At 45.7% G+C, this 15,108-nt stretch overlaps 1 protein-coding gene across 3 annotated transcripts in view; it reads right to left on the bottom strand.

Moving 5' to 3' along the window:
• Nucleotides 1-9,152: 9,152 nt before the first annotated feature.
• The window catches only part of LOC119179561 (uncharacterized), a 93,621-nt gene continuing 87,665 nt past the window's right edge, over nucleotides 9,153-15,108 (bottom strand). For all 3 annotated transcript variants that reach the window (XM_075869140.1, XM_075869142.1, XM_075869141.1), the window contains one exon: nucleotides 9,153-9,399. In XM_075869140.1, coding sequence (XP_075725255.1) covers nucleotides 9,297-9,399 — 103 coding nt within the window. In that variant the 3' untranslated portion in view covers nucleotides 9,153-9,296. The remainder of the gene's footprint in view (nucleotides 9,400-15,108) is intronic.

The raw sequence follows: 15,108 nt of genomic DNA, 5'->3' as shown, positions 1-15,108 counted from the left end.
ATCACACACGAACTTTTTACAAAAGTTTATTGGCGCTTCTGTGGTCATGTCTCTCGGTCATTGCTGCTGCAGAACGCACGTGAATGGCTGATGACACACCCGACACAAAGAAGTGAATTGCTACCTCATAGCTTGTTCGAGAAAGAGTCTTTGCTATCGTCAAATCTGAGCCTGCATCTGCCATTCGATATATACAAGGTCGTTCTCCTAATGTGCAGTTCTTTAGAGCGAAGCTCTTACGCACATACTGCTGCGTTGAGCGGCGGCGCCTGTTGGCGTCGTCGGCGTAACCAGTAGAGCGAACAAGGACGAAAGAGAGCGAACGCGGAGTCTGCTGATGTCACTCGCCACTGGCCTCTAACCTCGCCTTCTTCCTCCGTCACGCTCGCTGCTCCCCCCCCCCCCGGTAGCAGCTCGCGCGCGTGCAGGGCTGGCACGTGCACTGCGGCTGGCTTCGCTTGTCGTAACGGGGCTCTCGGCATTTCGCTTGGTTCGCGGCGCCTGCAATGCACAAAGTGGTATGCGTAACGCTCGAGCACTGGCAATTTGCGTGGAAATATGTAAATAGCTACAACTGCAGATGGCCGAAACTACAGACGCACTTGGCGTTGCCCCAAGACGAAAGTGCGCTCAAAATCACCATTAGATAGCATCGTCACAATTGGTGAATTTCTTGACAGTGCACGCGTCCAGCAGTCGTACGACTCAAGGCTGTGGAAAATGTCCGAGTCGCCACTCTGCTTTGCCTCCTTGTTCTTCATCGAAGCTCGTTTAGACTGCTGCTGTGACTCAATTGCTTTCACATTCCACTGTGGTCTGCGTATGGGCATGCTGCGCGTAGTACGGGGATCTACAATTTCAGGTAACATGCAGTCTCTGTAAAATCTGATTAGTTGTGGAAGCATTCTGAATTTCCAAAAGTCATTATCTCTTTCGATCCGCTGTACGTGGATGCCCTTCGACGTGCAGACGACGAAGTGGCAGAAACTTCTTTTAGTGATATGCAGCTGGCCTTGCTCTTGGTAGAAATAGTTATGAGAGCAGCTCAATTTGGGTGGTTCGTGTACTTGGCTCCTTTGATTGTACTTTTTAGCTGCCTCGGATGGCTCCATGTCCTTCGAAGTGAATGGGCACTTCACCTCCACGATACCGTCGCTCGCAATTAATCCGTCTGGCGACGCCGCCAAGAATCCGTACTCTGGGTAAACAAATAATCCGCAAGGTTGCACAGCAGTTTCCATTTCTTGCTCGTATAACCGGAGTGCAACACGCTCCTGTTGTCTTCCATGCTCAAGAGCGGCACTGGTGAAATTTTTTTTATAGAGCAGGGTCTTCACGAGCGTGTCACACGGTGTCCACTCCCTCCTTCGGCATACTGCATAGAAATTCGACGCCGTTAGGCGCATGTTTCTTTCAAAATGCCATGTAGGATTATCAGCCTGTCCTCGAGTAGCCTTCTCAATTTCCATCTGCTGTTTCTCATTCACCTGCAGGCTTGCTAAAACAGCACGTTCTTTCTCGGCATATTGCTCTGGTGGCATGTCTGGTTGCTGGCAATTCGGACCATAATGAATCATTGAGTCGTTCACCGTAGACTCCTTGCGCTTATGCTGCTGGTGGCCATTTTCTTCAAACAGTTTTCTTCTGAGAGACTCTTTGTTTGCTTTCTGAGCCGTCTTCTTGCTTGCGTAGCGCTTCAAGACGGCTGCGGGGCTCTTGCAGGCTACAGCCTTGGATGTGGTGCAGTGCCACTGTGGCCCCAGCTGAAAGCTGAGCCCAGCTCCATAACAGCGGTGTTCATAAGAGCCCTTTTGACATCTGTTGATCTGTTTACCACCAGATAGTTTGGCTACCAGTGCCATGACTGCCTCGGCAAGATTACTTGTATCATCTGTCACAAGACGGTCAGCTTTTTCGGAAATTATATTGGCAGCGGTAACTATTTTCATTTGTAGCACCTTAGGCTAGCCATCATAAATGTTGTCACCTTTGGTGCCATCACAGAAGTAGTCTTTGCAACTGTCGTGGCAACCAAAAACATGTTTTGGGCCATTTATTAGGTCACCCGCAAGCTGGCGCGTAAGGTCGGCTTTCTGGGCACGCTGCTTTTGTGCAGTACCCTGTACATCTCTAAGAATGTTTGCGTAGTGCTTTATGGCCTTCCGTGCACCATTCTTTAACCGCTTGATCCTAGGGCCACTTAGGAAAGCTGAACTGCCCTTTGTTTCTTTGGCTATGCCATAGAGCCGAGTGGTGTAACATTTCACAACATGGTTTGCACATTCCCTCTTTTTTACTAAGCGCCCGTACTCCACTTTCGTGAGTATCTGATGTAAAACGGACGAATCCCCGTCTCCTATGAATGTCCGGTATTCCACACCATGCATTTCCACGCTTCTCTGAAAGCCTTCAACGATAATATCCGACTCCATTGCCCCTGAGCTTTGGTTCCAATTCTTGTAGCACACATGGTCTTTCTTGCCCTTTCCCGTCCTAGAATAGTGCTCACAGGTACTGCACAGCTTGTTTCGTACTCCTAGGTAGAGGAGCTTCTTCGTGCGTTCTCCTATAATCACAGCGACACCAGAGTTGGCGGAATACCGGTGTCCATGACTGCGGTGTGACCACCCACCATCGACAATCACTGTAATATAGGGGGTTATGCCATCCTCACAGAAAGCCCCAGCTTCTTCCGCGAGTTTTTTTTCTTCTTTTCCGGCTTTTATCATTTGGTCAAAAAGGACGGTTTTCCAGCACTGCAACAAAACAAAAATTATAGCAGATTACAACGTCGAAATTGTTTTCACAATAGCGATGCCGCACTTTGTAATTGCGTCAATGCGGGAGTGAGCTCCTAGACAGGACGATTACTGGCTCACTTGTAATCCTGACATCTCACGATCAATCGTTTCATTGTATACGACGAAATGTTGCAGAGAAATTCTCATCGTGCCGTACTCCCGTTCAAAACGCTTGCCATGCACGTGCCACTGTCACTTCACGTGAATTTTACTAAAAATAAAGCACATCATTCATCATCTTCAGAAAGAGAAAATAAATATTTATCAGCTTATTTACCTTTCCCGGGGACTCCTCCCGGCGTAGAAAAGCCCCTTTGCTCATAGCAGGAATTTCCATGACTGCCATTGCTTCCTCGAACTGCGAGTGGCCCGATCCGATACTCATGAATGCCCAAACAGCAGCATCATTGACTCCTACGTTTGCTTTGTCAGTGAGGGACGTTGGTTCTGTGACGGGGTCAGTCGTCAACTTTCTGATTTCCTGACATTCACTGCAGGTAAAAGTGAGCTCCGACCAGAGCCCCACTCTCCGTTTTTTCACGAGTGCAAAACGTCCAGTCAGCTTAGGACAGCTGTGGTCGTCGAGACTACGAACAGCGTTCACGAAATGGGCCAGCGACACAACTCGTCTTCCGGTGATGATCGGCTCCTCTGGCTGAGTTGTGACGCTTGTCTCCAGACGCAGGCCCGGCAGCGACTCCTCGACGATGCCGAAATTGTCCCAGTATTCAGACGTTGCGTCATCCTCTCTGGCAAAACCACTGTCGTCCAAGCATGGCGTACAGGCGGCGCTTTGGCGTTGCTCTCTGTTGCTCTCCGGCGAATTCGCCTTCCTGAAAATTTTACAGGAAAGTACATCATGTGGTTAGTGAGCTAGCACCAGATGCACAGGGATCGTAGCAACTACACTTCCAAAGCTGGCATGAATAATAAGCTGGTGTGGTGAGGGACCGATGCAAAACTCAAAATAAAAGGGCGAGTCCTTTTCTCAGTCGGGATAATTACTGAAAAGAATTTCTCCCGACAGTCGTCTACTATGGGTTGCTTGAATGTCGATAAAAGGCAAGATAGATGATACAGGTGTTTGGGCTGCCTTCCTTGAACCTAATCAATCAATCAATCAATATATCAATATATAAATTAAATAGTTTTGTTTCCAAAAAAGCATATTTACGGTAGAAAAGGGTGGCCGGGATAAAATATGAAGCATTACGGATTGACAAGTGCGTCATAGCGTTTTGAGAGGATGGTTGGGCGGATAGGGCATGTGACACGCTGTGTGCGCGCGTGTCCATGCGCTGTGGAATAAGCGCTCGTGTGTACAGAATCATTTGATTGGGTGCATCTCACATCTTTTTTTTTTACTTTGAGCACAGTCTAGCTTTTATAGGACACTTTCTCAGTTACAGTGCTCAGCTCTCAAGCACGCCGCGTGCTTGCGAAAAAAGCTGCATCAGACAAAAATGCCGGGCTTTGCCACCACTGCTCAATGTTCCGCCCGCAAATATGCTGTTCGATCGGACAAGTGCAGGTCAGAAAGATAGACGGAGCACAAGGTCACGACAAATAAAAGGCGCCCAAGCAGATAAACACGCAAGCAGGAGCGTTGTGACGTACACACAGCGTGCTGTAGGTCCTGATTCGCCCAGACCTCTCGTCACAGCGCTAAGAAGCACCTACCCTTAGCCTTTTGATAAACGGCAGCGACATTTCAGATACACAAAGAAACAAGGTTTTTTATAGACACCACACGTCCGCAGATCTTAGCACTTTCTTCTCACGGGCGCGCATTATCTAGGAGTGACTGCGTGTCCAGCGTCCTGTACACGCACCTATAGGCGCTGCAGCGACAAAGTACGGGATATAGCATTGGACAGTTTTGTTCACCTGAAGCCGTAAAACAGAAGTTCTAACGAATTTGTCTTTGTACATATATAGCCGCCAAAACTAACATGCCAACATAAAATAGAGTAAAGTATAGCAGTGTAGCTGGCAACGTAAAGCTGATCATAGAAAGAATGTCGCCCACAACGTGACAATTTGCCTTCTGCTTCCTTCCTTCCTTTACGGAGCCCACATTGCGTCTGGGGTACAAAACGAGCTCGCCACCGTATCAAGAATAGGCTTCTATAATGTTTTTTTTTTCTTTTTGCTGCTGTAGCTGCGCGCTTTTATTATCAAAAGAAACCACAGTAATCGAAATGGTCTTACCTTGAATGGTGTGAAAATGCATCTGCTGCCCGTGCTCGACATGCCGCGATGGCGGCTCTCTTCCTCTTCCGTGAAGCTCTATCCTTATGATTTGTCATGACTCATGTGAAGCCCGGCAAGGCACTTGTGCTGCAGGTACTCCCACACGCACTCGCAGCGCACGCTAAGCAAACTCCAAAGAAGCCCTCTACGCGAGCAGTGGACACCAGAGGATGCGGCAGAAATGCGTTCTATCTCTAGTGTCTCACGCTACTACAGCACTGTCGCCTTCCGTGCTGAGCACGCATTTTTGTGTCCGTCCTTATCCTCACTCAGTCCGCCTCCCCCCTCGTAATGCTGCCTCGCACCTTCAGGCTAGCATAGTGGCTGTTATTCCACATCTCCTGCCCTCGTGCGAGGCCATCTAGACTATTCAGATGTTAGTGGTGTCGCCTCGGGCACCCCTTCTTGGTACCTGGTAAAACGCGTTCCTCGCTCACTATTGACGGGGGACTAGCTGGAGGGGAAAGGCGCGTCGCGTTCGCACAATGTTCACTGATAGGCGCGTGGCTAATTTACTTATACGTACGTGGCTTTGGAAGTCTTCCTAGTTAGGAAGCACATGGTGGCAGCCACCGGCTGTGTGTGAGAGAGGGTCGGGAGAGGAGACAGTTGTCGTTACTTAGGTAAAAGAAAAAATTTAGTGGACTTTAGTCCCGAGAAGCTCTTGCTTTCTGTTCTCGCAGATGTCTTGTAGTGTGCGAGAAGTGCACACAAGACCAACACGACGAGTGGTCGGCGTTCCTTTGTCGTGAAAAGTACTCTGGGTCGACTTACCCCTCGAAATCCAGACCTGCCTGGCGCATTTGTGGGATACGTCTTTCTAGCGCATTACCCCCGTTTACATGGTCGTGATGCGCCAGTTGTCGTGCCGGCTTACGGCAAACTGTCGACGCCCGGCTATACGCAAACGTGCTTTCTTATCGAGGAAAGAGGAACTGGACCCCACTCCCAACAACCGTGGAGACGGCGTGCCGGCCTCTTGTTGAATGAAGTTAGTCGCCCCAGCTGGCAGCCAACTGACTGGCAGTTGCTTCGAGCTGTCAGGCTGTAATCAATTTTACACGAATGCCAGAGTAGCCCATCGACTTTGCAAGCGCGTTTCGGAAAGGTGATGCGACGCCGTTTGCAGGACCTCTCGTCTTCTGTACGCCGCAGCTACCATGTGGTGTCTGATTACAGCGAGCGAGTATCAGATTACAGCGACTTGTAGCTGGGCGAGTTGGTTTATGTAAAAGAACTAAAAAAAATAACTCATTAGCTTAGTCGTGCCTCGAGCACGGGAAACAGAAATTCGCACAATTTTCTGCGTCATCTACCACTATATAAATAGGTACATATTAGCGCGAGCAAAATAACAATGACTTGAGAAAGGAGTGGCAGGAGGCAGGAATATCTCAGCTCCCGACATTTCTGCTTCGTCCCACTTCTTTCTCGAACGTACGTTTTTTTGTTTTCTTGAGCTAATATTAATAAATTCCTTATAGCGAAAGAGGGACGCACGAAGTTCGCACAACGGGGGGCCACCATTCCCCTCATCGTGATTTACGACCCGTGAATCGACCGGCACTCGCAAAACTGCCCATTTCCTACGCATTAGTGCAATGCGCCTTCCATTGCTTACATGAATGCGAAGCGCATGTTTCGCACTCATGTAAACGTGTTTTATGCACACCGATGTCACCACACTTTCTTATAAACTTATCCCTTTCAGAAACGTTTCTGTTCTTTTCGAGCTACTAGGCGTAAGTAAGTCCAAGATCGGCTATTTCTACTCGTCAGCCTTATGACTCACGCTAACGAGTCAAGGAGCTGCTATCTTGACGCATTGACAGTTCTCCGCACAGCAGACTTCCTAATGACAAATTGTCAGCAGGCGCCGCATGTCATTGACATTTTTCTCTATTGCTTTTCTCCCCTTCCCCCTCCCCGTGTAGGGTATCATATAAGCCTTTCCTTTGCCTTTCTCTCTCTCTCTCTCCTTCAGGCGAAAGCGTCGGCAGGGTGCCTTGTCGCATGGTGTTGTACACTGGCACCGAAGAAAACCAACAAGTTTTCAGTGCATAGGAAATGTAGATGGGCTTCACCACTGCCGCTCCCCCACCAGACCTGCTCAGTGGGAGCATAGTCAAAAGTTATCCGCCTTTCTGCCTCCCTGAAGGACCTCACTTGTCGCGGGTGCTTCAAAGCAGAAAAAAACAAGAGCCCTGGTGCCTCATTGCTGTCCCCGCACCGAAGTACTTTCTTACACCACGCCGTGCATTCAGCAAATTTCATGCCACTTCTCTTCGTTGTTACTGGCTGAAAAATCTGCAAGATTTTCAGGCAGTAGCATGATTTTAGCCAGTTTATGCAGTGAGCAACGGAATAAATATTGCTCGGTTTTGTGGTTTATTGAAACCGATGACGGATATTCACAGCTGACTTCGAGAGAAGAGTTTGCAAGCGCCCGCGTCCCCTTAGAGCGAGTTTGCAGTGATTATGAGGAACGCCGTCATGGGGTACTCCAGAACATTGGTGTTCGCGCATTTCGGCGCTATGGAAATGTGCGCTTGTCGTATATAAAGGCGGAAAGCGAACACGCGTCCTCAACTCCTGCCGCACCGTAGTTTTCCCCAAAGTAAATAAATGAAATAAACACGCAGAAAGTACAAAACAGACTTCATCTCATTCCTGTAGGTGTGCCTCGTTTCGTGTTTGTGCTGTTTGTTGTGATGGGTTCATACGAACAAGCGCAGCACGTCTGAAGCTCCGTATATTTCACGGTAAAAAAAAAAGATATTCACAAATACCTTAGCCACGCACGTCTGCTCAGTTCGCTCGTATCGCTCGTTTGTCGTTCGTTTTTCTGCTTTCTTCTGACTGTCGTCGCACAGCCCTCGCTTTTCGCTTTAGTCCGTGGGGGGTGAGGAGGGCGACAAAGACGTGCACACATAAAAGAGGGACTTTCCATGAATTCGGCCTTTCTTTTCCCGTGAAGACGCTCACCCCACCCTCTCGGAGGATACTGCCGACCTGTTTTCACGCTCTCCCGCGGTACCGCGCAGCCTTATGAGACTCTGAGGGGAGGAAGGCTTACAGATGACGGTGCATGGTTTGAAGTTAGAAAAGACGTTTCCTCCTGAGGCAAAATGTTTTTGCACGCCGCATTCGGGGAGACAGGGAACCTTCAAATTCAGCGCTTTCCTTATTTTTGTTTAGGTGGCGCTAGGGGAAGATTTTCGTTGTAGTGATAGGAATAATGTAGATTTCTCAATATTCCTGCAGCTGTTGTGTGCGATTCGTGTGCATAAGTATACCAGGAGACCGTAACTGTTATAGTTTAGGCTATGCATGCTTAGATATCATTGCTATTTCAAGATAACAACGACTTTGTTGATGTTTACGGCACGATAAATTAAGACAATTTGCGAGCTTTGTTTCGCATTTCTGCTTACTTTATTGAAAAACGCTACGTTGAGGAAATAGATCAGGGGTTCTAGTTTATCTACGTGCAAATTCAGCAAACGAACTTCAGTAGTTCTCCGCAAAAATGGGCCACGGTAGGTCTATCTAATGAGAATATTGCCCAATTTAGATCAATATAATTAAAAAGTGAGCGGGCGTACATAAATAAAATTGAGCACTCAAACGGAAAATGACATCCTCTATATACACCCAGAAAATGAATTTTCTCTAGCGAATAGGTGCCGGATAGTTCACATTGACATTTACTAAATTTGGCTCTTTTCAAAAGCTAATCAGCAATACAGTAAAAGTGCTAGAATAATTTGCTACGTTGAGGAAATAGATAAATATGTCTTAAATGTTCTGCGCAAAGAACAGTGCTGTAACTGCAGCAGATTTTTCAGAAAATGGTCACTGCTGACACACAGTCAGACCAAACCATGTAACTAGCGCTTATTCTTGGCTCTCCCTACCCAAATGCTAAAAGCTTACTTATTTTTAATAGATATGTTTAAAATGTACAAAAATTAAGCTTTTCAATGACACATAAACCAACTATATAAGACAAGAAAAACCGCCGCCACGTCAGTTGGAAAAGTGACAAAAACGATGTGCTCGTGCCGCCGGAGTGAGACCGCCGCCTTAAGTGGCTAGATAGATACATAGGCACGCTCGAAGTCGCCGAAGTTTGCTAAGAAATGCTTCGCATTTGAAAATAGCTTTCTCCATAATAGAAGTGATAAATGTTTATTCAAAGTAGCAGTCTACTTCCAACAACAATAAGACTTCTCCCAGGTTTTAGCACACTCGTTGGTATCTACAACAGTAAGGAAAATATCCTCCCAGAGAAACCAGCGTACAGCCTGGGTACACACTAGGGCGGGGCAGCTCCAATTCACACCTGCGAACAAAACAAACATTAAATGATTGTTCAATAACTGGCAAGCATGCCGGTTTTTTTATTAAAAGCAATACTGTTTGTAGCTTAGCAAGTTGGTTTACGATACTTCCCAATCAGTGTTTGATGACATGTGTTCGAGAACTCTTCCATATGTCTTCACTTAAAAGAGAAACAATCTCTAGATCAATTTGAGATTTGAATCTTTTTCTACGAGGACAACATCGTTTCTTTCAGTTCATTACGAGCGACCACTGTTATTTTAGTGCATTGCCAGGTTTTCATAAACTTTGCCAGCTATAATAAAACAAGAGCACAGCCAGCACATTTTTTCTAAGGCATTGTCTTGCAAGTGTCGTAAAATCATAATCTACCTACATAGCGCCACGCGTGTCAAAGAAGCAATAGCTATTTCATAACGCTAAGGCCACTTTAGTTAAAAAGTGCACAGCAACTAACGCCTTTGCACTCGTTGTAGGAAGGGGTGGCGTCGTTGGTCTAATCTGATAAGTTACTGGAGTTTCGCTCAGAGGCTCATCAATATCTGTTGCAGAAACCGAAATCTATTAACTTTCACTACCTAATAAAAGTTAGTGAAGTCTATCTCGGAAAAACTTGAAGCAGTTGCGTGCAGAAAAGACTGATACTTTTTATTTTGCTTAGAGATCTCAGTTGAAAGAGTCTCGGCGAATGAAAAAAGTTTCTCGTGGTCTAAACGCTGCCTTTCAAATAGTGCAGGTGCTATTCGAACCCCTGGTCCTCTCTGTCCTGCAAGTCTTTGCCTTCTTCTACAACAAACCCTCCCTGGAGCTCCACTCAAGCCGCTTACTGCATAATTTGGCCACGGTCATGTCCCCAGACGAGCCCAACAACATGGCTCCAACCTCCCCACCTGCATCCGTGGGCATGCCTTCTTGTACTGCAACTATCCATAAAAAAGTTCCCCTGATGTTCTCTGGTCTTCGCGGTGAATGTAGCTTAAATAAGTGGTGGTTGGTTACACATGTTGTCAAAGTAGCCAAATACGTGGATGATTTCATTGTTGTTCTAGAATGTAATCCTTCTGTGTTCCACTCGATATTGGTCCAAACAATAGGTGTGCTTGAAGATTGTGTAGCGTAGCGCTAGTGGCGCTCAGCCGGCGAGAGAAAAAGATGACCAGCACTGGTGGCTCATGTCGTGTGGCGCCGAGAATGTTCGTTGCTTCTGGCTGGCTGGACGCCACTGCCGCCGCTCTACTTCAGCAGAACTCGCTTCCTGTACGTCTCTTCCTATTCAGTAAAACAGCGACGACGGCACGTCTACGTCGGATGCAGTCAAGTCGCTCACAATTGTTTCAAGCCTCTTGGGCGGACACAATAAATTCTCGAGAATGACATCATACCCTTTTTGGACTGAAGACTGTTTTGTAGCACACAGCATACTTCTTGGTGTTACGAACCACGTGTGCAGAAACCGTTGATTTGAATTATTGCGATAGCAATTGTGTTAATCATGTCGCCGTCACTCACTGTATATATATATATATATATATATATATATATATATAATGTGTGTGTGTGTGTGTTATTTATATCTACCACTTACCGTTGGTGACAGGCATCTCGGGGGGAACTATCGTGTTTTCAACATTACCAGCAAGAAGGCGCAGTGAGTGCGCGTGGCTACATCGTCACGACGCCACAGCGAGCACTCTTATTGCCCACGCGTACTTCACGCTGCTGCGGAGAGGATGGGGGTGGATTCTAAGTCGGGCGTTCTTATTTCGCGATAGGGAGGACTGTAGGTCTTGGCTGGCCTTGGGCTTTCAGTGGAACACTTCAGTTGTTGCTACTGGGCGCACAAAGGTCACTGCGATCGTTGCACAGTCTCCGGCACAAAGGGTGTGCTTTTCAGATATAGCGAAATAAACAATAAGACACCCATTGCGTTCATCCGTACTTGTGAGTACATTTAGTGCATCATTTGTGCGCGATAAATGAGGGGCATGTTTTGATCTGCTTGCCATTTTGCGCGCGACCTTCCTATTTGTTGCTTTTGCGCTCATTTTTTTACCTTTGTGGCAAAGATGTGTCTTTTTTCTTCCACGCACAGCAAGCTGAACAGCGTGCCTTGAACTGGTCGTGCTTTCACAACATTATGCGAGCTTCAAAGCTCAAGTGTCCCGGCTTATGGCTTCGGGTTTTCTTGAGGCACTTATATTAATTGTCGCTGAGTCTATCCTGCGCACAAGTAAGGCAAAACAGAAACAAGGACAGAATCCGAGCAACACGGACACAGAGCATGAAAGGATAGCTGTTCCGTACAAGCACCATATATCTCACTGGCTCAAGAAAATCGGAAAATGTGCGGGTGTTCGTGTGCTGTTCTCCGCACCGTTCAAATCAATCAGTCTCACTAAATCGACAAATCTTTGAAGAAGCAGTCATCAACTGAATGTAAGTCTAAACATTGGACTAGGTATATGTGTCACGTTCCCGGACAGTTGTCTATGCGACCTTCCTTGCCTGTGGTGACAGTTATGTCGGAACGACTGGAAGGCATATCAACGATCGACTGAGAGAACATGCTAACAGTGTTAGAAATGAGAAAGGAGTTGCACAGTGCTGCACTGAGTGTAACTGTGTGCCCCTTTTCAAGGACACAGTGCTGCTTTATAAGCACAGGGATGAGCGCACCCGAGTCTTCGTCGAGGCTGCGCAGATGGCACTCGAACAGGTTTCATGCATTAGCAAGCCTTTCGTGTCTTTGTCTGAGGAAAAATGGGGTTCCTCGAAAGTATCGGCACACGCAACCAGTTATAGTTCTTTTAGCTTTCTGTGTCATGTCCTTAGAGCTCTTTCATAATTTTTGTTTTTTCCGTTACTCATACATTGCTCTTTTTTGTCACATGGTTTTTCTCACGTAGTTTACGGTCTCCTTTATTTATTTTTGCGCTCTGCACAATAAACTCAGTCGGAAGTTAGCGCTTGTCTTGTTTTTGTCCCTTTGTCGTCGTTCTGGTCTCGCGCTATAGCAATCGTCATGTTCGCGGTGAAGACGTAGAAGACTGGTTGGAGAAGCACGACCGTGTGAGCGCGTTTAACTAATGGCATGACTATGTGAAGCTGTCCCGCGTACCGTACCAGCTGACGGCAGTCCTTAGGTCATGGGTCGTTCTCTGCTCCGTGTGTAGTATATAGCCACCTCTAGTTTATGACTTGCTCAATAGATGGCGTTGCGTGTATATGCCCTTGGCAATAATGTAATGATCAAATCAAATTTTATTTAAGTATTTTTACACTGTTGAGCACCATGACCAAAGAGCCAGCAAGGCTTGGCGAGGCTCATGGCCTCAATTTTCCAGGCAGAAACCAACATCCAATGAGAACAGCAGTTCAACAGTGAAACAGAAACAATAAGCTGGTGACACAACTCATAATATACGTTATACAAGCCTATATAATGTACTCACCAGTATAGCTACTGAGAAGCTCAAAAGTAAGCAAAGCAAAATTTCATTCGAGTCACAATACAAAAATTAATAGACAGAATGCATAAAAAGCTGGAAACAGATTTTTCATACGAATATATGTACCGCATTATGGACACTACCATACAGATATTTGCAGAGACATACATATGTTCACTCTTTCACACAATCACATGGAATGTTATATTACGTTTATTGTATTTAGTGAAATGGAAGTTTGTACCGTAACATCTGGTAGGTATAATTTCTTCTGGGCCTCGTAAGTTCCCCTTTTTCGGAGCTCTTTGTGTTGATTGTTTTATGTTTTGGCAATAAATTGGAAATATGTTTTAAAGTGTCGTTGTTTTTTGTAATACTGTTCTTATACCTTCTTATTATTACATTTTCATAAATGTTTCGCATTGGTAACAGATTCAATTTTTTGAAAAGAGGACTCATTCGCGTTCAGCATTTCAGCATGGCTTGTTTAAAATACAACGCGCAGCTTTGTTCTGCATTCTATGGAGCGTAATATTGTTAGTAAGTGTTGTAGTGCCCCAGACAAGATGACAATAGTTGATATATGATAGAAACAGGGATTTATACAACATAAGTTTAACACTTTTGGAAGAAAAAAACACAACTTGGGCAGTATTCCAGTCACCTGGGAGAGTTTACCCACCTACATTTGCACGTGATCAATCCATGATAAATATCGCTCAGATATAACACCAAGGCATTTAAAGGAGGGTACAATTGGCAGAATACAGTTATTGAGATGTAAACTCGTTGAAGTGTCAATGTTTTGAATTTTGGGTATTAAAATGTTGTTTTATAATATTGATTTTTAACAAATTTGCTGCGCTCCAAGATAATATTTTCATAGCACTTCGCGTGCTTTATTCATGGAATCCTCAGCATCCTTCACAGTTGCAAGAATTTTAACGTCGTCCACATATATAGGAAATGTTTCATCGGGATCAGTAATGAATAACATGTTTATATGCAAAAAAGGAACGGACCAAAGATAGTTTCCTGTGGTACTCCCATAACAAGTTGTTTCACTTTGTACGTGTATATATTATTAAACACTTTTCGCATACGGCGCTGAAGGTAGGGTTTTGATATTTTGGTAAAAACTCCGCAGATGCCATCATAGATTAATTTTTGTATAAGTGTGGTGTGATTTATACAGTCAAACGCTGTTGAATAGTCTACAAATGTTCCTAATGTACATAGTTGACGTTCGAAACATGCTAATATTATTTCATTTTGTATTAGAAGGGTAGTTTTGGTAGACTGACCTTTAGTAAACCCAAAATGCGTTTGCATATTCTTCAGTAAGGTATTATTAGGTATAAAGGAAGTAATACGGCTATGAATTAACCTTTCAAGAGGTTTTGCAAAAAATGGCAAGAGTGATATTAGTCCAAAAATAGTTAAAGCGCTTCAATTTCCACCCTTATATAACACTATAACTTCAGCAACCTGGAGGGTTTTCAGAAAGTTGCACAAGAGAGAATCAAATTGTAGATTACGGGGTGATGACAGGTTTGGCCACGCTCTTAGTGTCAGGGGTAAAAAAATAAATCGAACATTCATCCAGGGTGGGAAGATCGGCTGAAGTGATGCCTTGAGGAAGAACTTGGGTCGACGTAGAGAATTTCAGAACAGGAAGTAGCGCCATGTTGTTAGCAACAATCACTATAGTATGTGGTAGTGTGATGTGGTGCGCAAGGGTCAAATCAATGAGGGGAGCCACCAGATAGTCTCCATTAGGAACGGACGGAAAGGGCGACATAGGAATGTAGATAGTTGCCTGGGGCGGTAGCCGTAGAGACTCCACGGATCATAGCCGAGTGCGACTTGGAGGAGTGAAATTGGTGCACAAAGGCAGTTCGAGCCGTACAATACCGGTAGAACAATCGATGAGGGTGGAGTGGGCGGTTAAGAAATCATTTCCAAGGATGACGTCATGTGGACAAGCATCGAGGACTGCTAAGAGAACGGAAGTGTGGTGGCCGGCAACAGTAATGCGGGCAGTGCACATGCCAAACACCGATGTTCGACTTCCGCTGGCTACTCGAACAGTAGAGAACATAGCAGGTGTGAGAACCTTTTTCAGGCGAGATCGAAGTGTAGAACTCATAACAGGTACTTGGGCACCCGTGTCAATTAGAGCAGTAACGGCGTGGCCATCAACGAACACTCAAAGTAAATTGAGTATAGAATTTGTAGCTGGTTGAGGGTTTTCGCTCTGA

Source organism: Rhipicephalus microplus, chromosome 7, assembly GCF_043290135.1.
Source record: "Rhipicephalus microplus isolate Deutch F79 chromosome 7, USDA_Rmic, whole genome shotgun sequence".
Classification (NCBI taxonomy): domain Eukaryota; kingdom Metazoa; phylum Arthropoda; class Arachnida; order Ixodida; family Ixodidae; genus Rhipicephalus; species Rhipicephalus microplus.
Note: the sequence above shows the minus strand (reverse complement) of the source record. Positions and strands in the feature narration are given on the sequence as shown.